We start from the raw sequence: 23,191 nt of genomic DNA, 5'->3' as shown, positions 1-23,191 counted from the left end.
AAATCAGGACTAATAAACACAACATTTGCTAAAGGCTTTTAGTCTCCCCTTAGGGACAACTGCACCTCACTGTCAAACACCAGAAAGGGAAGTGGCTGCTATTTTCTAAAACAGATATCCAAGTTGCAATGAAATTCAAATGTCTCTTTAAGTAAAATAAACAAGCAAGTTTGAGGTTGAAAATATCCAGTTCATTGTCTGGGTATCATAGTGATCTGCACAGTAGCTTTCAGTGTACTCCCTGGATCGTGTAGCTGTTTCTTTTACTATCATTAAATGAAGAACAGAAAAATAATTATAAAACACAAAGCCTCTCAGATGGCATGATGACACACGCAGAAACTGATTCATCCTTCTAGCTGCTTTCAGATATAATGAACTATAAGTCATGGCTTTTGTTTCTGGAAACAACTCAAGCAGCTCTGGTGCAAACTACAGCTCATTATTAGAGAGTTTACCAATTTTAAAGAAATTGCGAAGCAATGTAATTCAGGTACATTTGAGAGCAACTATCTACCACTAAAGATTTTTCTCTTGGAAGGATCTCTAGGGATATGAAACCAAAGACAAGCCCACAGAAAGAACACTAGTAGTAGGGTAGTCCAGTGGCCCAGCAGCATCAGACAAGGTGAAACAATGAAAGACAAAAAGGTATTTGGAAACTGGATTCAAACAGGAGGAGCAGGTAGCCTAACAGTTTAAAGACTGAGGAGGAATCTAGAGTATTCCCTTGTAACAATAAGAAATTAATTCAAACCTAATGAGGGAGTCGACATTATGTTACAAGTACTTCATAGCTCATCTATCACAGCATTCTAAGTGTTAACAGGGAAATTAATTTGAATAAAATTTAACAAGTTTCCATACAGTAAATGCTATACATTATCTGTCAATAATAACTAAGGCAGAGTCTGAAGGAAGGTTTGTATCAATGACAGTTCAAAATACAAACATTTTATGATCGTTCAGAAGACCCAACTACACAGATTCAGCTGTTTTGGCCACTGAATTCAATCTCGCAGCGTTTTCGCTTACCGCTTATGACCAGGAGATCAGTATAGCAATTAGATTATCATCAGCCATTTTTAATATCTTCCACTTACAAGTCTACAATAACTGCACTTCAGAATGTCAGGAAATGGAAAGTGCTGTCACCATTTGGTATTTCAGAAAGACCTCAACGGGAGAAAACAGAGTCATCTCAATAGGAATTGTGCCAATATGTAATTACTAAAGTCCCTACTTGGTAATGTGCATGGAAGATCAATATAAACTTCTGGTTACTCAGTGAAACACAACACAGTTATTACTTCAGGCTAGAGCACAGGACCAATGCTGACTTAAAAAAAAAAAAGAAATAGGGGTGGCGGGGGTTTAGTGTGTTTATTTTTAAGTGACAACATACATTTCTTACCTCCTGTAATTCTCCTTCTCAAATACTAAACAAGCCTTGATTTTGTTTACCTCCACAGAAACTGAAGGTGCAACTTAGCAGTTCTGTAACAACTTGATATTAGAAATGTGTTAGCTAATACAAAGTGGGAAACATACTCAAGGAAACAAGCAGTGAAACAATTACTGAACTTTATAAACTATGCATGAAAACTTCCTGAAGAACTATGAAAAAGGGTACAGATAAGTGACACTTCAAACTAGTGGATTATTAAATGGACTACTAGAACTCCCTAGGTATTTAAAATAACATCAGAAACCTAAAAAGCAAGTTAATATGAATCATAAAATTAGAAGATAAAACAACATAGCAAAATATGATGAACTGAGTACATTACAAAAGAATGCTGCTTTAATCTAGCTCTGTATAGATGTTGGCATACTAATACGAGTAAAAAAACTGTAAGGGACAAATGAGAGGTCAGATACAGCAACAAGGAGTACCAGAAAGGAAAAGAAAGATCTTAAAAAAAACAACCAACCAACCACCCACATGCTCAAAAGGGAGCAGTTCTGCTAAAGAAAGCAACATGGAAGCCAACAGATTTACACAGCAGAAGGACAGAAAAAAAACTGTTTATCTAAAGAAGAGTATTCTGATCAGCACTTAGAGGCCGAAAAAAAGGAAAAGGGACGTTTTGGTAGAATATCTAGAAATCAAGTTTACTTCGCTGCAGCAACATCTCCCAAAAAAAGCCATGGACCCTGGAACAGTTTTGAACAAGAGTGGACAACAAGCTATAAGATACACAAAACCCTCAATCTGCATGGTCAAAGCAAGGAAGAAAATGAGGCAGGAATACAGCCTTCTCCTCAATGCTAGCACCAACACAAATGCATATCACCAGTGTGAGCACATCATGTTCCAGTCGCACTCATCTCAGCCCCAGCTGCAACAGAGCACGGCTCCAATAAGTCAAAGTTCTGGGACATGGCCAAAAAACCTAAAGGCAGAATTGCTGCTGTAGAGCTGCTGACCAGCTAGGAGGGTTTAGTGCTTAAAGACGGCATGCAGGGAAGTGCTTCTAGATCTTTGCTGCTTCTCCCTTGCTGGGCCTCCATTTCTCTAGGACATGAAAATGTATGATGAAATCCTTCCGAACAAAAATTGCACAGGTAAATCGTTTCATTTCAGTGATTTACTGGGTTGGGGAGGGGCAATGAGGTAATTTTAGGAAAAAAACCCAGATTAATTATTAACAACACAATATGATTTTTATTCCCAGTGCTCATTTATAAGCAGTTCCAACATGCCGTATCAAGTGATACTTTCTGATTTATGGCCTTGTACACTTTAAGCTGCAGCTGCACAATTCACAGAATCATAGAATAGTTAGGGTTGGAAGGCACCTTAAAGATAATCTTGTTCCAGCCCCTCTGCCATGGGCAGGGACATCCCACTAAAGCAGGCTGCCCAAGGCCCTGCCCATCCTGGCCTTGAACACCTCCAAGGATGGGGCATCCACAACTTGCCTGGGCAACCTGTTCCAGCGCCTCACCACTCTAATAGTGAAGAAATTCTTCCTAATGTCTAGTCTAAATCTGCCCCTCTCCAGTTTATACCCCTAAATTATTCTTTCTCTTGGGATTCATCATACTAGTTCAGGTTTTCTTACTGTTTACAGTATTTTGTATTACATTTGTGTTCTTAAAAGAATAATTTGTGGTCTTAAAAACAATCAAAAGGTAATTAGAATAAAAAGTTCAACAATCCTGACTAACAAAGCACACACAAGAAAGCTCAGCTCCAACCTGTGAAGTGTGGGTGTATTTTCTAAGGCACAAGCCTCTCTTTGGTATGCACATCTTACAAAAGCACTTATTATTAAACTACTTCTGAATTGCCCTAGAACAACTAAGCCACCCTTTTCTTTACCCTCACCTCTCTGAAAAGTACTTTGCTAGTGTGTAGTAGACACTAGAAAATTAGAATCTAACAGAAGACTATACCAATGCTGACTTAATGTCTTATGGATATTACGTGAAAAATAAACAGGTGAAATTTAGTACTACACAAATCCAAATTTTAAAGCTTTACCTGTTTCTTCATAAGAAACTGATACCCTTGCAATCCCAGAAATCCAACATTTGTGTTCATCATGCAGATTTAAACTGAGACAGTGAAACATTCATAGCTTGGCTAAGAAGTCTTTGCTCTTCCCACTCAAATCTAAAACATATTGGTTACCTATTTAGTCTGCATTACTGAGCAACCCCAGTCTTACATGTAATTATTCTCAATATCTTCGCAAGAAGAGGACAGGCTAGAAAGGGTGCCTGATTCACAAACAAACCTGCATAAAACTGAAGCCAGGACTTTCAAATGCGAAAGTATTCCTCTAGCCACTAGACCATTCTCACCTGCAACAATAAGTTCACCACAATACTCCCCATAAATAAAGCTTCAAAGTACATCAGAGTAAGAACTGGGTACTTTCCAGAAACAACATATTTGTTACCAATTCTTATCATGTTCAGCATAATGGGGTTCTCCTCCTACTGGAATTCTTAAAGACTATGACAACTGAAGTGTCTAAAGATCCAGAACGGGGACTGATTTTTTTTTTCTGAGAAAGAATTACTCATTCCTTTTTCAAAAGGATGTCTTGAACCCTTCCATGAATGAAGTCCGAGGTCTGCACAAAATGCTGTTCCTCAGAAAAGGTTTAATAGGTCAGACTACAAAATAGCAACTGTGAAGTTCAACGAATAATTATAAAAGCAATTGCAAGGGAAATATTCTGAGGTGACATATCAAAATAAAGATAGCTACAACAGCTAAATCAAAAAGCCACATTCCTCACTTTTAAAGCCAGTTTTGCTCATTATCTTGCTGTGGCTCTAATTATGGCTATCACACGTAGGCCTGCCACAAGCGCAAGGCATTTTGAAGCACTAATAAAAGGGTTTTTTTGGTTTTTGAAGAGACCACTACATGAAAAATAACACTATTTAAGGAGTAAAAAAAGTGCCAGAATCTATACTTGGCCGTTTTCTGAGAATGCAAGAAGCAGTCTGCACAAACAAGACAGTACACAGCTCCTTTACAGTAGATTTTATTCCCATTCAAGATATCCACAATTAACTGGACTACAAGGGATAAACTTGCATTACAAGTAGCTGATATGCCATCCTATCATATCTAAATGTTGCTTTTCTTAAGTATGGGAAGCCTAACAGAAAAAAAAGCATCATTTCCCTGATAAATGTGTACCTAAGATGATTACTTTGAAGTACACCTGGAAGGATTTTGCAAGCAAATTTTAAAGTAAAAACAGTTGACATAGGCAGATCATTTGAAATACCAATCTAGAAAGCACACCAAAGCAAGTGCTTACAGCTGCAAAATGCAATCAAAGTCTAAAGAGATTAGGCTGAGATGATGTAAAGTTAGAATATTACACGCAATAAGCTCGTTGCTGAAGGGCAGATTTGCTGCTATTAAAACTTGTACTGGAAAACAAAACAAAACATATTTTAAATGTTATTTTAAGACAGACTGGAAGGAAACAACCAAGATATGGAAGTTTACTCTTCAGCCACTGCTAAAACTAAGCAGTGGCCAATATATTTACTTTTCATCATACTTAACTTCTCCTATGCTGGTGTCAGCATCCTGGCTTCATGTTCAGTGTCTGCACCAACTCCCCTAAATCTAATGGTCTGTGCAGAACAAGAAGCACAGCTTCTGGTAGTTTTGAGCTGCCAGCAAACATCCAGACCAGCATATATCATCTCTCACCACAAAGAAGGATTACCAACTTGAGGCTCTGTAGGACTCTTGCAGGCACTATGCAGTATATGAGCTAAGCATTTGGGGAGCCCAATATGCTCACTGGATGGCAGATGGCAGAGAATAATATTGTTTTCCAGACATTTGTAACTAGTTTGAGTAGTCTTTCTTCAAAATCCTCTTGCTTTCCTCCCTTTCTTGCCATCAGTGTGGATTTCCACCAAGCAATGAGAATAATTGAAGTCTCTCCTACTAACAACTCGTGCCATTCTTTTGCATTTTGTCCTACTTGTATAGCATTAAATTAAAGGTGAGATGCTATGTGACAAACCTAAAACACAGCACATGGAAATAATGAAACTAGCCAGCAACCACAGCCTGATTCAGATACACAGCAACCACTCAAACATCGATTGGTGACATTCCCTCTCTTATCAGCAGTACTAACTGAAAATCCCATCTGTATCTATCTTATTTTTTTGCAGGACTGCCTTAAATGAAAAATTCTAAGACTAATTGGAACATGATAAAAAAAAAAAAATAAGGTGCCTGATCTCAGAAATTACTTAGACTCTTCGTTTTCACTCCTAAATACCCAACTTTCCCTTTTATATAGGCACTTCTTTAACGTCTTCATAACTTCTTCAAGTTAATACAACAACCTCTGTTAAGAACTTCCAACAGTACCCAACTGATTCACTAACCCAAGAGTCAAAGGTTGTCAGTCCTGGGCCACAATTTCTAACTGCAACTCAATTGTTAAGGCATTGTCCAATTGTCATTTCAAGACAACTTTCTTGTTCTTGCTTGAAAAACGATACGAAAAAAATTTGGCAGCTGCCTATCCACCCACAAACCTTGGCAAAAGCTATTTATCTAGGGAAAATTAATCTTTTCCACAAAGACGGTAAGATCAAAGTCCAAATCATAAGTATCTCACGATCTTCCTATAGTACCTACACAACTGCAGTTCATAAGGTGGGTGGCAAGCATTTGGGCAGAACGCAGTTTTACTGAATACAACAGGAAACAGTAAAAAACTGTACACAAAATAAATCAAGTTCCCAGCACAAATGATGGCCCAAACACTGGCAGAGGAAAACTTAGATGACAGGTTTGAGTACAATAAAAAAGGGGGAAAAAAGGTTAATACAAAAGCCATGTGGAAATCAGCATGGCAGAGTTTAAAAGCAGGAAAGAAATTAAGAGCTTGGAAAGGAATGCATTAGAGAAAAGGAAATAGCTTTAAAATATTTCTCTGCAGTCGCAAACAGGAAAGACAAAAAAGACAAGAAAAATTAAATTGGGATGGACTGAACAGTTCTAGCATTCGAGTACTGTGCTGATGTTAGATATTGCACTGAAGACTATATTCTGAGGGGCCTCACAGGATGATAAGGGTCATATCTTGAAAGATTTAACAAGCCACCAAAGCCCAAACTTCTGAGTGAAAAGCAACTGTGATATCTCGAATCACAAAGCCATAGCAGTTTGTTTAAGTGAACGAAAACAACATCTGCTGTCTGATTTCACTTAACCATGGTACACTTCTCTGAGGCTTTCCAAGGCATCTACACAATTCAATTGAGCTGATTCTTACTAGAGACTGCACTCACTAGCTCGAAAGAGGCAGAAGCCCTACAAACTGGCAATACTCATCTGGTTTTCACTCTGCTACTTGTAAAGTAAGCCATGAACTTTCATGCTGCTGCTGCTGCTGCTAGCTGCAGCCGTTACAGAGATGGAGTTAAACCGTATGCATCTGCAGAACTCAGATCTGCATGTACAGAGTGCTATGAACAAAAGTGCATTGACAACCTTCTTTCTAGATTTCTGCTAGTAAGTAGAAAAAAATAAAGAAAAATATTCTGCTTCTCTGATTTTCCAGGGTGTTTCCTCATGCACTGGTGAGCATTTTGCATATAGTTAGTTCTGTCTGCTTACACAGGTAATTTTCACAACAACAAGGACTTTGGGGAAAAAAAAAGAAAAAATTCAAAGGAAAACAAAAAAGATAAAGGGATCAGTTTTCATTCATGACCAAAATATCACATGGAGCTACTGTGAGTTTATATATCTTTGTTAATTTCTTAAGTCCACAAGATTTGAGACTTGGGAAAAAAAAAAATCTGTATCCTGTGGGAGGAATGCATGAATATCTGTAAGCATACAGCCTGCAGCTCTTTTCCTGAGCACGATAGCCCCCGGAGTAAGTTCCGCAGTTTGCCTGCTGGAATCTGAGGCCAGCACTAGATCTGGCAGCCTCTGGTAGAAGGAGAGTACTAGAAATTCTCTTCAAAAACAATCAAGTCTGTAATGAGAATCCCACAAACATACCCTTTCTTATACAGCAAATCCTGTTAAGGACTTCTAGAGGAAAATCACACCCATTTTACCTAGAAGAAATGTGAATATCAACCTGTGACAATAAAATCAGTTCTTTGGGCTATTTTAGCTCCCTTTTGTAGGTGACCCATTTGATTTCAGAGAGAGACATCTGCAGATCCTGTTTCTCAGAAACATGTAAGTAATTTTTCAAGTAATCCTGGGTGTCCTTACTGTAAGGTCAAAACACCCATTAGAAGAGATCACAGCAACATGCTTCCATGTTTGAAGCAGGTCTCTGCCTGAACAAACAAATGGTGTTGACCAAGGAAGATAAAAAAAGCCTGATCAACAAATTACAGGTCTAATACAGCAGACAGAAATACTCTTTCCGAAGACTCAGCATCCAAACTATTTTTAATGCTCAACTATGCTACGCAGCTTTACAAGAGTACTTCTTTGATCTAATACTGCATCTGATTCCTACATGATGGATCTTGTCCAAATGAAAATCCTTATCCAACTGGAATTACCAATTACTGAAAATCCAGCCTATTGATAGTAGCATCTTTGCTGCAAATAATGAGCTCATCAAAGCACTGTATAAATCAGAGAGATTCCGGGCCATGTTTTATGACCATAAAAAGTTGATACTTTGAAATCCTACTAGTTGGAAGTCATACAAAACATAACTCTAGTGTCCCATGCCATGCATCCATCACTCTTAAGAAAACAAGATGTGAAGGAAGAAACTGAGGGGGAGGCACAGCTAGTGTGAGTTATGTACCCTGTCCTTGTTTTACTCACCTCATGCTGTTAAGTAAAGGCAGAAGTTTAGCTCCCCTCAACATAACATCTTTTTTCTAGTTCTGATTGTCTGTTTTCCTGCCTAAAGACAACCAAGCCTTGCCTTCTCCCCAAACCTGAAGGTCAAATCTTAAACACCTCGAACTTTGTCCAGTTAAGTCAGCCTACAGTCTTGTCCCCTTCCCAGCTTCTCCGGTTAGATAGGAGAATCAGAGCAATGTCACGTGGACTAAGCTGCAAAGGAAAATACCACCTTGGGCACAAAGCCTGCTGCAGAGCCTAAAACTGACACACACCCTACACACATCATTTCTGGGTCACTCCAAGGACACTGGATTCTGAGACCAAGTCCAATGGAACAAAGGAATAATGTCTCTCCAACAAAACCAAATAAAATAAAATAAAGCCCCAGGACAAAGCTGGCAAACAGAGATGCTGCTGGACACTAATCTCAATTCTGAAATAAAGTTTGGAATTTCCTTCAGGAAAGCTCTGCAATGTGGCAGGCAAGTTGAGTCACCAGTTACTGCAAAGGAAAAGAACTGGAGAGGAATCTTGTAAGGCTGATGCAGGGAGGCACTAAGGGTGCATCTCCTTGATTGGTCTGACCTTCTGCCCCCCAATCTCAAGACACTCTGAAGTACATACTCTGCCAGAGTTCAGTGGACTTTATTGTAATGGAGATAATGATCCTGCAGATGCTGACGGCCCCAATCACTTACAAAAGGATTTTCAGTTGCTGATCACAGTGCATATGCAGCATATTTCTTCAAGGAAATTAACTTTTAAAAATAGATAGAAAAAAAAATCCTGGTTAGACACTTCAGGTTTTTGGGTCCAGCACAAACCCCTCAAGTATTTCACAGCTGCATTTTCAAGTGTGCAAAAGGGTCTGTGCCTGAAACCTTCAACCTAGGCAGCATTCAGCAAAATCACTGGGACTCGACCCAGAGCTTGCCTGTATGGGGATATTCAGATCAATTGACGGTAAAAGATCAACACTAAAGCAATGCCGCTCTGTTTTTTAATTTGAGCTGAAGCATTCTCTAGAAACTTCTCTCTTCCTGATACCTTCCTGCCTTCCTTCTTTGCAGTAGTCCCACAACCACAGAATAACCAAGCACGTGTAATTCCTGCAGGAGCTCAGCTTTTCTGCTAGCAGACTGAAAAATGGCAGTAATTAATGATGCAGATGTAAAGATCCCCATGCCTAGAAAACTCAAGGCAATCAAGGTAAGTAGATTTTTCCCTGATAACCACTTGTAAGTGGGTTCCCTTCTAACATTGTTATATTTTTTTGATATATATTTTGAATTAAAAGAATTCTTTGCATTTTCTTAACCTTTTGCAATCCATAAACCTCTCTGTGATTCTCTTTAGGCTTCTGTGATAGTCAGAGAAACAGTCAAGTGTGTTAGCACTTGCATTCATTGCAAGATAAAACAACAACGTACTTCTGAGCTGCTGGGACTAGAAACAACTCCCAGAGTTCCCCTGAACTTTTTTGCAGCAAGTATTAAAACTCTCTTGTTTAAAAAACATCTTCCCCACTGATCTGTGAAAGGCTCCAGCAAATATGGATAATGAATTACATAAATAGCAGTTTCACACACAGACACAACAAACCCCAGACTAAAGATTTTTTTTCAATTATAAGTCATTTTAATCTGTGACTAAAGGCTCACATAAAGGCATTTAGAAGTCAGCAGTGTTCCTTCACCATCATTTATTTGACATTAACCTTCCTATTTCTAGCTACAAATATATATTCCACAAATTTGTATCATGCAGCTCGCAAGCCTCTCTGCCTTAGTCTGCACATAAGCAAAATTAAATTGTACAAATGCCACCGCTCTGTTACCATTTGGAGTGGCAGATGTCCAACTGCCAGCTGTACAAGTACTGAAAACGAAGCACTAATTACAGAGTAATAAAACGCTTTATCGAACCATATTTAGGAATTTTATAGTCACTTAATAACCATACATGTATTACTAGATAAACACACGTGTTCCATTACCACATCCTCAAGTTTTAAGCATATCCATAATGTGATGGATAGATGAGAACTGTTCACTAGATAAATGTAAACTTTCCAGAAGCCTTTGACCCTGTCTTTGAATGAAAGCTGTTGGAAAAAGAGAAAATAAAGCTGTCATGACATGAAAAGCAGAGTTGCGTCACGGATTAGAAAGTGACAAAGAGTCAAAAAAAAAAAGTGAAGTATATACATTTACAACCTGGAAAGGGAAATAAATTAATGCAACGGTATTTGCCACTGACCCAAAATCACTTAAAATTATTAAAGAGACACACAAGCACCACAGCAGAGACGATCCATCTGGCTTATGAGTTTACTTCTGCTATATTATTCTTTGGAGAAAGGAACCTCTCTATCTACTTCTTTTTGTCCATAACACAACAAGCAAATTCTAAATTTGCATCCTAGAAAGCACCCTACAGCTGAGCCCCATCCTGTACACTCCCGCTGATTTAATAACCACCATCAATGAGTTTAATGTTTGCTTTACCTTTTTGTCCATACTGCCCCCTGAATTGAGGGAACTCCCTCATGGACACTTATAAATTTAAATAGGAAATCTACAAAGTGGCTTCCTGCAATTAGGTCATTAAATTTACACACTCAAATCCCTTTCGGTCTTAAGGTCTGTGAGGCTGTGATATTGTCTTCTCTTAAACTGCACTTCAGAACTTGTCTGTGTCATGATGTCTTTAAATAATTCGGCCAGGGCCAGGCAGTTGGGCTGATCACACCCAGTTAATCCTGATGATTCTTCCTTCACCTGCCACTTTATTGTTAAAAGAAGCGACAGAGCTCTTTAAACCAGACAGAGTAGGCTTTATTTTATTTTTTTAACTCGGATGGATAGTACCTAGCCCAAAATTCTCCGTCTGCTTTCCAAAGCCTCTGGCAAAGGAGGCAAAACACAGCAGGATGCCCAAAGGAAAAAGTAACAGAACACATGTAGCAGTCAAAATTCAATATTTAAGAACATTATTCTAACTTCAAGTAAATTTTGCAAGTTAAGTTCCAAAGTAATCATAGAATCATAAGGTTGGAAAAGACCCACTGGATCATCGAGTCCAACCGTTCCAAACACTCCCTAAACTATGCAACTCAGCACCTCATCCACCTGTCCCTTAAACACCTCCAGGGAAGGTGATTCAACCACCTCCCTGGGCAGCCTCTGCCAGTGCCCAATGACTCTTTCTGTGAAAATTTTTTTCCTGATGTCCAGCCTGAACCTCCCTTGGTGCAGCTTGAGGCCATTCCCTCTTGTCCTGTCCCCTGTCAGCTCCCTCCTCTCCACAATCTCCTTTCAGGTAGTTGTAGAGAGCAATAAGGTCTCCCCCCTCAGCCACAAGGCTAAACAACCCCAGCTCTCTCAGCCGCTCCTCCTAAGACTTGTTGTCCAGCCCCCTCACCAGCTTCGTTGCTCTTCTCTGGACACGCCTCAGAGCCTCAACATCCTTCTTGTGGTGAGGGGCCCAGAACTGAACACAGTATTCAAGGTGCGGTCTCACCACTGCCGAGTACAGTGGGAGAATATCTCCCCGGACCTGCTGGTCACGCCGTTTCTGATACAAGCCAAGATGCCACTGGACTTCTTGGCCACCTGGGCACACTGCTGGCCCATGTTCAGTCGGCTGTCAACCAATACCCCCAGGTCCTTCTCCCCTAGGCAGCTTTCTAGCCAGACTTCTCCTAGTCTGTAGCACTGCATAGGGTTGTTGTGCCCCAAGTGCAGGACCCGGCATTTGGCCTTGTTAAACCTCATGCCATTGGTCTCAGCCCAGCGGTCCAGCCTATCAGATCCCTTTGCAGAGCCTCCCTATCCTCCAGCAGATCCATGCTTCCAATCAGCGTAGTGTCATTTGCAAACTTTCTAAGGGTGCACTCAATGCCTTCATCCAGGTCATAATAAAGACACTGAACAGGGCTGAACCCAGTACTGAGCCCTGAGAAAGCCCACTTGTGACTGGCCTCCAGCTGGAGTTAACTCCATTTAAGCACCAGTCTCTGGGCCCGGCCAACCAACCAGTTTTCAACCCAGGAGAGTGTGCGCCTGTTCAGTTCAGAGGCTGACAGTTTCTGAAGAAGAATGCTGTGAGAAACTGTCAAAGGCTTTACTAAAGTCCAAGAAGAATAAATCCACAGCCTTTCCCTCATCCAGTAGTTGATTCACTTTGTCATAGAAGGCAATCAGGTTAGTTTGGCAAGACCAGCCTTTCATGAACCTGTGTTGACTGGGCCTGATCACCCGGTTCTCTTGTATGTGCTTCATGATACACTCAAGATCACCTGTTCCATGACTTTCTCTGACACTGAGGTCAGACTGACAGGCCTGTAGTTCCCTGGATCCTTCCTGCAACTCTTCTTGTAGATGGGCACAACATCAGCCAGCCTCCAGTCAAGTGGAACTTCCCCAGTCAGCCAGGACCACTGGAAGATGATGGAAAGGGGTTTGGAAAGGACATCCGCCAGCTCCTTCAATACTCTTGGGTGGATGCCATCCAGCCCCATAGACTTGTGGGTGTCTAGCTGGGCAAGCAAATCTCTAACCGCCTCCTCTTGGACCACGGGAGCCTCATTCTGCTCCTCTACCTCCTGGGTTTGTACACAGAGGGAACAAATTCCCCTACTATTAAAGACTGAGGCAAAGAAGGCATTAAGTACCTCAGCCTTGTCCTCATCCCTTGTCACTGTTGTTCCTCCTGCATCCAATAGGGACCGAATATTCTCCATAGTCCTCCTTTTCTTGTTAATGTATTTGTAGAAAGACTTTTTAGTATCTTTCACAGATTTAGCCAATTTGATTTCTAGTTGGGCCTTAGCCTTCCTGATTTTTTCCCTGCACGATCTCACTTCCTCCCTGTAGTCTACCCAAGACGCCTGTCCCTTCTTCCAAAGCTCATAGACATTCCTCTTCTTTTTGATGCCTCTCAAGATCTCCCTACTCAACCAAGCTGGTTTTTTCCCCCGCTAGCTCCTTTACTGGAACATGGAAGTTTAATATGACTGTTTTGCTAATCCATTTCTTCATCTCAGCTAGAACTGAAAACCCCATCATCTCATGATTGCTTTGTCCCAGGTGTCCTCCAACCATCCCATCCCCCACAAGGCCTTCTCTGTTCACAAACAGCAGGCCGAGGAGGAAGGCACTCTTCCTTTTCGGCTCACTCACCAGTTGTGTGAGGAAGTTGTCTTCCACACACTCCAGGAACCTCCTAGACTGCTTCCTTTCTGCTGTATTGTACTTCCAGCAGATATCCGGAAGACTGAAGTCTCCCGTGAGAACAAGAGGTAGCAATCTAGAGACTATCCCCAGCTGTTTATAGAAGAGCTCATCAGCTGCTTCTTCTTGGCTGGGTGGTCTGTAACAGACTCCCATCACAATATCTGCCTTCTTGTGGGCTCCTCTGATTTTAACCCATAGGCGCTCAGTCCCTTCCTCACTGTAATTGTGCTCAAGGTATCAAAGCATTCTCTAACATAGAGGGCTACCCCGCCTCCTCTCCTACCCTTCCTGTCCCACCTGAGGCGTTTATACCCCCTCATGGCTCCACTCCAGTTATACGAGTCATCCCGCCATGTTTCTGTAATGGCAATGACATCGTAGTCACCTTGCCCTACAACAGCTTCCAACTCCTCCTTCTTATTGCCCATGCTGCGTGCATTGGTGTAAATGCACTTCAGCTGGGCTGGCAAATCTTCAGCCCTCATAAAGGGAATAGAGTTCATTCCCAATTGACTGGTCCTTGAAATAACTAACACCACAGTGCCAGTTTCATCCTTACTGTCCCCAGGTGCAACCGCCCCCACTTGTTCTGTGGTGGTGTACTGGCGGTCCTCTCCAGCACACCACCTCTCAGTTACTGGAATGATCCCTGTGCAGAACACAGATCTGTGCATTATTGACAGCTGTCTTTTTTGAGCAAAGCTTAAAAAAAATGCAGCATTTTTGTGTCACTATTCACAACACAGACAAGGCCTAAACTGCAGGCTATGCACTAATGAGGTATCTCACACCTACCACCACAGGTAACAGTGACTCTTTTCTCTTGTCTGAAGCAAAAATAGGAAGGACTTAAGAAAGAGCAGCAAAACTGGGTAGAAATATGGGCAGAGACTCATGATCTGTTGTTTCGTTTTTTTTCTAAATAAGGGTCCCATAAGGAAAGCACAGTTACAAATTTTTGTTTACCAGCTCTCTAATGAACACAAAAAAACAATCGATTTAACTTTGATAATTAAAAACCCCTACATTTTCTTATATGAATGAACTGAGATGAGACCAAGAAAGAAACCGTTTCTTGAGAAGCCCAAAGCTATATTCCAGATGCTTGCTGCTGTAAATGCCAATATAAGGATATACTACCTCAAAAGTAGTCATGTTGTAGATGATGCATATTACTCATCGTCAATGACAGCTCAAGGTGATATTTCACATATCTGGAAACATCACTCAAGTTTGATCCAAACTGCAATGCAGCACTGAGTCAATAACAACAAAAAGTTTACCCCCGTGATTCTCCTGAGAATCATAAATGCTTGAGTATCACCAAGGGCTTCTCTGAATTTAAAGTATTTGTTTAAATTGATACTCCTACTCTCCATATTTTCAACAAAGGAAATCTATGAAGATCACTTATATTCAACCCTCATACTCTACAAGGCAAACCCTTCTTACATAGATAACAGTGACTGCAAGAAGGGCAAGGCATTTGTCATACAGGCATTCACATCAAAACAGAACCCCAAAATCGAACACTACATGGGCTGAACTGGTCTGATACATCAACCATACTAAAATGAGTAAACTGTAACATGCAAACATTCAGTGTTAACAACACTTATATTTGACCTTGTTCTGTTTGTGTGGGTGGGAGGATGCTATTTTGTTTCCTTTATTATTATTTTGCTTAAGCTGTTGTACAAAAGCTTGGGTAATTCAGCATACAAGCACTGGGAGCTGAAAAAGATTATTAAAAAACGAAAGAAAAGCATCTCTACTGCTTGCCCTCCAGCACACAGGAATCAACCCAAAACTCCTGAGAAACTCTTTGGAAGGAATTACTACACCATACAACATATTTGATCAGTGAGGGACATAAGAGTTGTTTAACAGTTAAGCTGGCTAAATAATTCTTTTCAATGGGTTTTCCATTTCAATTGGTTTAATACGCTACAGAAGGATGTAGAGCAGTTAGTCATCCACCTCCGCAAGGGAGGAAAACTGGCTAGGTGCAGGCTCAGAAAGGCAACCCCCTCTCATTTTTCATTATTAAAAAAAAAATGAAACTCTCTAAATACAAGTCATTGTGTTTGGGGTACAGCAAGACAATTTAAATATGAACTGCTACAAAAACACCTCACCTTGCCTTCACATCTCTGAATACATACAGCTAATTAGCTGCCATAATTTACACTGGTTCTTTAAGGAATGAATGGCAAAGAACTGCAGGTAGGCTTCTGGAATACAATGTAGCAATTTGTACTAAAACTAAGTATTAAAAACAAATTGCTAAATGGCACAAAGACCTAATTTGTACAACAAGCTTTCAGCCTGGCTCTTCAGCCTGTAACCTAAGGAAAACATAATATTTGATTTGGACCTGTCAGTACCCAGTTTTGGGCCTCCAACTGTTTCTTACAAATTGTTTCTAACAAATATTGATGCAAAATTTTTAAATATAACATCAGCTGAACAGAGCGGTACCAAAACAGCGAGAAATCAGAAACCAATTTTCACTCTTCTGTAAGGTAACACTTAAAATAATACAGGCTGTATGCAAATTTAAAAAACAGTATCAGCAACATCAAAAATTACCACAATGAGAACTCTAGAGAGAGATGAGAAAAACATTTTTGCACTTTCTGGTTTGTCTGCTCTCTGAATTTGAATTTTTGCTATGGTAAGGAGGCCATAAAGGCACAGCACCAGACAGAAGACTGCTGGGCCACACAGACCCCAAATATACTCTTAGCTCTTCTGTTAATGTAGATTTCAAGGTAAGACTCTCTGATATTCCAAAGTAATTAGCTTCACATTAATTATTTTAGAGAAAATTGGGAAAGACCTCTCAGCTTTTTTAATAAAAGATACGCTGCTAACCAACTTTCACTGGCTAAGATTTAAATGCAGTGGGTTCATGTTCTAAAAAAAAAAACTTCCTCTAAACCTGAAAGTGCATTTAGAGAATTATTCCTAAAGAAAATCTAAACCATCTTGACATCTCTGCTGAAATTATCTACTGTTAAGCTAACTCTAAAATAAAGTGGCTTGTTCACTGTTTTATTTTAAACCTGGACCACTTAAATACTTCCAATTATAGCACAGCCTTTATACACTTTATACACGTTCTTTTCAGCGCCACTGACAGACCAACAAACCATGATCCCAACACTAAAACTGTAAGGAGGGGCCAGACCTTCTACAATATGTCCCTTTTTCTTCAAGACATGCACCTTTCCACCTCCCACCATTAATTAATCTCATCATCATCTTCATCTTCCTTCTCCTGCATAACTTAGAAGCAGATGAAAAGTATCAGTTCACAAGGCCAACAATGCAGGGATTATTTCAAAAATTTACATGCTAGTCAAATTTATTTTTACATGGGTGAAGCAATAGAGCTTCCTCTTCCCTATGAGAATTATCTCACAAATTACTTTTTGCCACAAGGAAAACACACAAATACACACTCAGCAAAAGTCTCATTCCATTTAAAAACATCTAAGTTTGTCCTGTTTAAAGAGTATTTAATTGTGTTCCCTCTTCAGACAGCCTGCCTTTTCTCAGTCACAAACCCACACACCAACTTCCGTTTTCCTCACAGTTCTTATGTCGCCTGTACTACTGTTATTCAGCTCCTGTTCTCTTTCCCATTCCCACACTCTGAAACCACTTTCACAACTATTCTTTTTGGTCCTTCACCCACATCAGTGTTTGTAACAAGGAGTCATAGCGTGGCACGGGTGCCCAGACCCCTCCATCGCCTGCATACCAAGCTCTTCTAAAGTGCTGCTGAAGCATCCCAGCTATGTAAAAGGCCTCCTCAGACTGCCCACTACAAGCACTTCAGGATAGGCGAGCCTGTTCACTTTAGTCCTTTTGCCTTAGGGTCTTAACACTTCAAGAGCAGCTGTGTGTGAAAGCTTTTTGTGGGACATTGAGTCTGTCAGGTGGCAGCACATAACTGAAACTACCACACCCTTTAAAGTCACTGCCCAGGACACAGAGGTATTTAATTTTTCAGAAAAACCTCAGTGACAAAAGGCTTGGTCCTTTACTTGCTACTGTAGGTAAATGCCTATGATATCTTTAATGTATTAAAAATAAATAAATAAATCTTAGGATCACCAGCCAGGCAGGAGATTTACACAAGACAGGTCTCAGAAAATTATTATATTTTGTAATTTTTGTGGTATAGGGGTAAAGTTTGTTCAGCTATATGATTAGATAATGGTGCAATTTGGGGAGCTGGGAACTTGAATAAAGAAGTCCCAAGCCAGCAGTTTAGAGATACTGCCAAAAACTGAGAGGAGATAAGTACAGGTTGACCAACACGTGAACTTAGCAGGTAATTTCTGGGGTGATGACCACCCAGCATCCCTAAAGACCCCTTTGGAATATGAGCAGAAGATGCAAGGAATGACTTAGCATTCATTGTAACTACAGATAAATATGTGATTACATACTTGATGAATAATGTATGGTTCAGGGTAACTTTGTGTATAAATGAAGGCAAACACCTTGGTGTGTGCTTTGATTCAAGGAAAACGTCCAAGCATCCAAGACATGTGCAAACCTGAATAAAATGTCTCTCTTGGTGATGTAGTTTTTGGCTTATTGCACACTGGATAACAGATTCACATTTTGGACAAGACTACCACAATACACTCCCCTCCTCAAGCACATGCAGGACAACCCTGTGGTAGAAGCACCTTGTTCTTCCCCCAACATGCACTTCAATATATCAAGGAGGAGACTCTAGAGCGACCTTCCAGTTCCTGAAGGGGGGCTACAAGAAAGCGGGGAGGGGCTGTTTACAAAGGCTTGTAGTGATAGGACTAGGGGCAATGGGTATAAACTGGAGAGGGGCAGATTTAGGCTAGACATAAGGAAGAACTTCTTCACCATAAGAGTGGTGAGGCACTGCAGCAGGCTGCCCGGGGAAGCTGTGGCTGCCCCATCCCTGGAGGTGTTCAAGGCTGGGTTGGATGGGGCCTTAGGTAGCCTGATCTAATGGGACGTGTCCCTGCCCACTGCAGCGGGGCTAGAACTAAATGATCTTTAAGGTCTCTTTCAAAACATTCTACGATACTACAACTCTAAATTCCTGATTGCCCCTGGATAACAGAGTTTTGAGGTTAAAAGAACAGCCTGTCCTCCTGCTGCTGCTCCGAGCTACCCTAACAGACCACCACCTGTCACAGAGCAACCTTAACACCCACCACCTGCAACAGAATAACCTGATGATGGCCAAGATCCACAAAAGTGCAGCTGGGGGGAAGACATCTCTTCACATGTAAAAAGACATGTTCTCCATTGCTGCTCTTCCTGAACATGTTTGCCTGGTTTGATGGGCCGTGGCTGGGCAGATGCTCACATCTCTTCTTAAGCAGAGTGGAGCTGCAGTGGGACTTTACAGCTCGGCACCTCGAGCAGGATTGGAGCGAAGGCTCCTCTCTTTGGCCATCGCGTCCCAGGAGCCTCACACAGAATCATAGAATCACCAGGTTGGAAAAGACCTCTTGGATCATCGAGTCCAACCATCCCTATCTGCCACTAACCCATGTCCCTGAGCACCTCATACACCTGTCTTTTAAATACCTCCAGGGAAGGTGACTCAACCTCCTCCCTGGGCAGCCTCTGCCAGTGTCCAATGACCCTTTCTGTGAAAAATTTTTTCCTGCTATCCAGTCTGAACCTCCCCTGGTGCAGCTTGAGGCCATTCCCCCTTGTCCTGTCCCGTCATTTGGGAGAAGAGCCCAGCTCCCTCCTCTCCACATCCTCCTTTCAGGTAGTTGTAGAGAGCAATAAGGTCTCCCCTCAGCCTCCTCTTCTCCAGGCTCAACAACCCCAGCTCTCTCAGCCGCTCCTCGTAAGAGTTGTTCTCCATCCCCTTCACCCGCTTCGTTGCTCTTCTCTGGACACGCTCCAGAGCCTCAACATCCTTCTTGTAGCGAGGGGACCCCAGCGAGGGGGGCTACAACGGGATGGGCTTTAAGGTCCCTCCCACCCCAAACCGCTCTGGGCTCCGGGGCGAAGGGGACCGGGCAGCCCCTGGGTTGGGGGCTGGAGGGGGAGGGGGGGCCCTGCCGCGGGGCCTGGGCGAGGGGAGCGGGGCTGAGGCGCTGGGGAGGCCACTCACAGAATTCGGCGATGTGGTAGGAGACGGCGTAGTTCTCCTCGCACCACTCCAAGGTGGAGGTCGGCGGGCCCCAGTAACCCTCCCGATCAGCAGCCGGAGCCATCACGGCGCCGCTTCAGGCCGGAGCGGAGCGAGGCGGGGCGGGAAGCGGGGAGCGGGGCTGGTCCTGCCCGGCCGGGGCGGAGCCGCCCGAGAGGCGGAACTGGGGGTGGGAAGGGAGATTGAGGGAAAAGCGTAGCATCATAGAGTCGTAGATTCGTAGAGTCGTAGGTTCATAGAGTCGAGTCACAGAATCATAGAATAGTTTGGGGTGGAAAGGACCTTAAAGGTCAGCCAGCCCCCTATTATGAACAGGGACATCCCACCAGGCCAGGCTGCTCAAGGCCCCATCCAACCTGGCCTTAAACACCTCCAGGGATGGGGCAGCCACAGCTTCCCTGGGCAGCCTGTGCCAGTGCCTCACCACTCTCATCTTGAAGAAATTATTAGTTATATCTGGTCTAAACCTGCCCCTCTCCAGTTTATACCGGTTCCCTCAACTCCTATCACCACAAGCATTTGTAAAAAGTCCCTCCCCAGCTTTCTTGTAGCCCCTTCAAGTACTGCAAAGTCACTATAAGATCTCCGAGGAGCCTTCTCTTCTCCAGACTGAAGAACCCCAACTCTCTCAGCCTGTCCTCGTATGGGAGGTGCTCCAGCCCTCTGATCATCCTTGTAGCCCTCCTCTGGACCCGTTCCAACAGTTCTATGTCCTTCTTATGTTGAGGATGCCAGAACTGGACACAGTACTCCAGATGAGGTCTCGCAAGAGAAGAATAGAGGGACAGAATGCTAGAGGGAAAGGCAGGTTGGGAGCGTGTTTGGGTCAGAGAGCCCCACATGGGGAATCATAGAATGTTGGAGTTGGAAGGGACTGTGGAGGTCATCTGGTCTAGCTCCCCTGCAGTGAGCAGGGACATCTTCAACCAGATCAGGTTGCTCAGAGCCCCGTCCAACTTGGCCTTGAATGTTTCCAGAGATGGAGCATCCACCACCTCTCTGGGCAACCTGTGCCAGGGTTTTTTCACCCTCATCGTAAAAATTTATTCCTAATATCTAGTCTAAACCTTCCCTCTTTTAGTTTAAAACCCCTTGTCCTATTGCTACAGGTCCTCCTAAAAAGATTTTCCCCCATCTTTCTCATAAGCCTCCTTTAAGTATTGAAAGGCCACAATACGGTCTCCTTGGAGTCTTGTCCAAACTGAACAACCTCAACTCTCTCAGCCTTTCCTAACAGGGTAGGTGTTCCAGCTCTCTGTTCATTTTTGTGGCCTCCTCTAGACTCATTCCAACAGCTCCATATCCTTCTTATGTTGAGGATTCTAGAACTGGACACAATACTCAAGATGAGGTCTCACAATAGAAGAGTAGAGGGGCAGAATCACCTCCCTTGATCTGTTGGCCACAGTTCTATTGATGCAGCCCAGGATACGGTGCACCATGGCGGCCGCTCTCTCCTCGCCTGCTTCTTGGGCAAAATGCACTCCCTCTGGTCAGTGTGGTGGCATAGAGGGATTTTCCCTTCTCTGTTTTCCCTGTAGGGAGGGTTTGTTCGACAAGTGAGGCAGTGTGCTGGCTCTGTGTTTTTAAATTAAGAGGGAAGCATTCCTGGTGCTGGTGGGCTGGGAGGAGGAAGGAGGCTTTTATAACACTGCCTACACACAGGGGTTTTTCTCATCTGATGCCTCATTTAGTTTCCTTGATGCTTACTACGCATACTATACTTAACACCCAGAATGTGCAAAGTGCTTTTCAAACCAAGTTGGTATCCGAAAGCAAATTGAGTCTAAAAAGGGAAATACTTGAAACAATGTGAAAGAATAAAACACACAAGCAGAGGTGTCATAATACCATGTGGGTTTTATGTTTCAGAAAAATGTCGAAAGGCTTGATGAGAAGCTTCGGGCAGACCTTGAGGGCCATACGCAGTGCTTATACCCTGCTGGTCAGCAGAATTTGTTATACCTGCATATAAACACACAAACTTCTCTTTCAACTTCTTTCCACTTCTTTTTTTCTTATCGCTTCCTCTTCTGTAAGGTAAAAAACTCCAATCTAAACACAGGCCCTTCCTAGTGTAAATGCCGATGTTTGGTGATGTATACATCCATCGTGGTAACCTGCCTTCTGCAGTTAACTGGTATATAATTGCTTTCAGCATCAGGTAGAGATGTATTTATTGCCTTTCATAGTGATAGAGAGCCTTCAAAGCAAAACTAATTTTAGTGATGGCAATGGTAAAATACTATGATTGTCGAATCATCATAATCACTGTGCATTTTTTTATGCAGACCTGTCTTTTCTTTTTTTTCTCCTGTACATATATAATTCTTCCCAGATTTGGACTTTCAGGAATGAGGTTTTGAAGAGAGCCAAACTGAATCAGAAGCACAAAGATGGTTGTAAACAATGAGGAAGGCTCTAGCATGCTTAATGCACTTCAGCTTTTTGGACTTTTGAAGATTCAGTTTATATAGTAAGGAACTCTGTAGGGCTCTGATCTGTATTTTTTCATCATGGTCAAACATTTTAAGCTTAAAAGTTCTTAACAGAAAAATAATTAAAAGTTTGAAATTGCAGTAGTTCAGAAACTAAAGAAATAACTGTCAAATATCCTGTTTGCCTATGAGGACCACAAAATGGGAACAGTATGAAACCCCAAACAATTTATGTACTATTCAATTACAGTTGGCTTTAAATAAATAATTTAAAGTATTGATGTTCACTTCTTTTCTGATTTTTCTGCATGGTGGATATGAGAAGATGTGTAACTGCAGCAGGAACAGAAGTCAGACATGAAACTGGCTTTAAAACTGGGCAACATAAATGTAAGATTGTATAAGGTAGGTAACAACAACAATGTAGGTTGTTATCCATTCTGTTTCTTCTAGATAGAAAGACAAGAAAAAATGTATAGCTAGCCTTTAATTTGAGTCACTGGGGAATGCTTTTTATTTGACATGTTTCTGTAGTATTCTCTGTCACAATATGCATTAACTTCTGACTTACTCTGTGGTTTGGTTCTCTGCTTTTGAACTCTGGCAGACCTTACAGTCATTGTACTCAGAAAGATAATATTGAAGAGGTAGCCACAGGCTGTTATAGCACGTTTTTTTCCCCTGAAACAACTTTGACCATTTCAGCTATTACAATAATAGATATTAAAAGCAATGCTTTTCCTCCATAACCCTGAGCTACACTTTGTAGTGTACTACAAATAATGTGACAGCCTGAAGTTATTTGCATGTAAACATGGTCTGTCTGACCAGACAGTCAAACCTACCTGGGTCCACGTATGGGTTTTCTTTTTGTGATCTGTAAGACCTACCGAGGCAATGTCTTGTTTCTGAAATTGCAAGCAGAGAAACAAACACAGAGCTCCTGAAATGCTTATTTTTAGTATTACTATAAAGGTACTTGGCATGCCAGTGGAGT

At 41.8% G+C, this 23,191-nt stretch overlaps 1 protein-coding gene across 1 annotated transcript in view; it reads right to left on the bottom strand.

The window, feature by feature from the left end:
• ACER3 (alkaline ceramidase 3) overlaps nucleotides 1-19,874 on the bottom strand; it is a 59,897-nt gene extending 40,023 nt beyond the window's left edge. The window contains exon 1 of the mRNA XM_054083014.1: nucleotides 19,718-19,874. Coding sequence (XP_053938989.1) covers nucleotides 19,718-19,820 — 103 coding nt within the window. The 5' untranslated portion in view covers nucleotides 19,821-19,874. The remainder of the gene's footprint in view (nucleotides 1-19,717) is intronic.
• Between the last annotated feature and the right edge of the window lie 3,317 nt (nucleotides 19,875-23,191).

Source organism: Cuculus canorus, chromosome 1 (genome assembly GCF_017976375.1).
Source record: "Cuculus canorus isolate bCucCan1 chromosome 1, bCucCan1.pri, whole genome shotgun sequence".
Taxonomy (NCBI): domain Eukaryota; kingdom Metazoa; phylum Chordata; class Aves; order Cuculiformes; family Cuculidae; genus Cuculus; species Cuculus canorus.
This window is presented reverse-complemented; position numbering and strand designations above follow the sequence as displayed.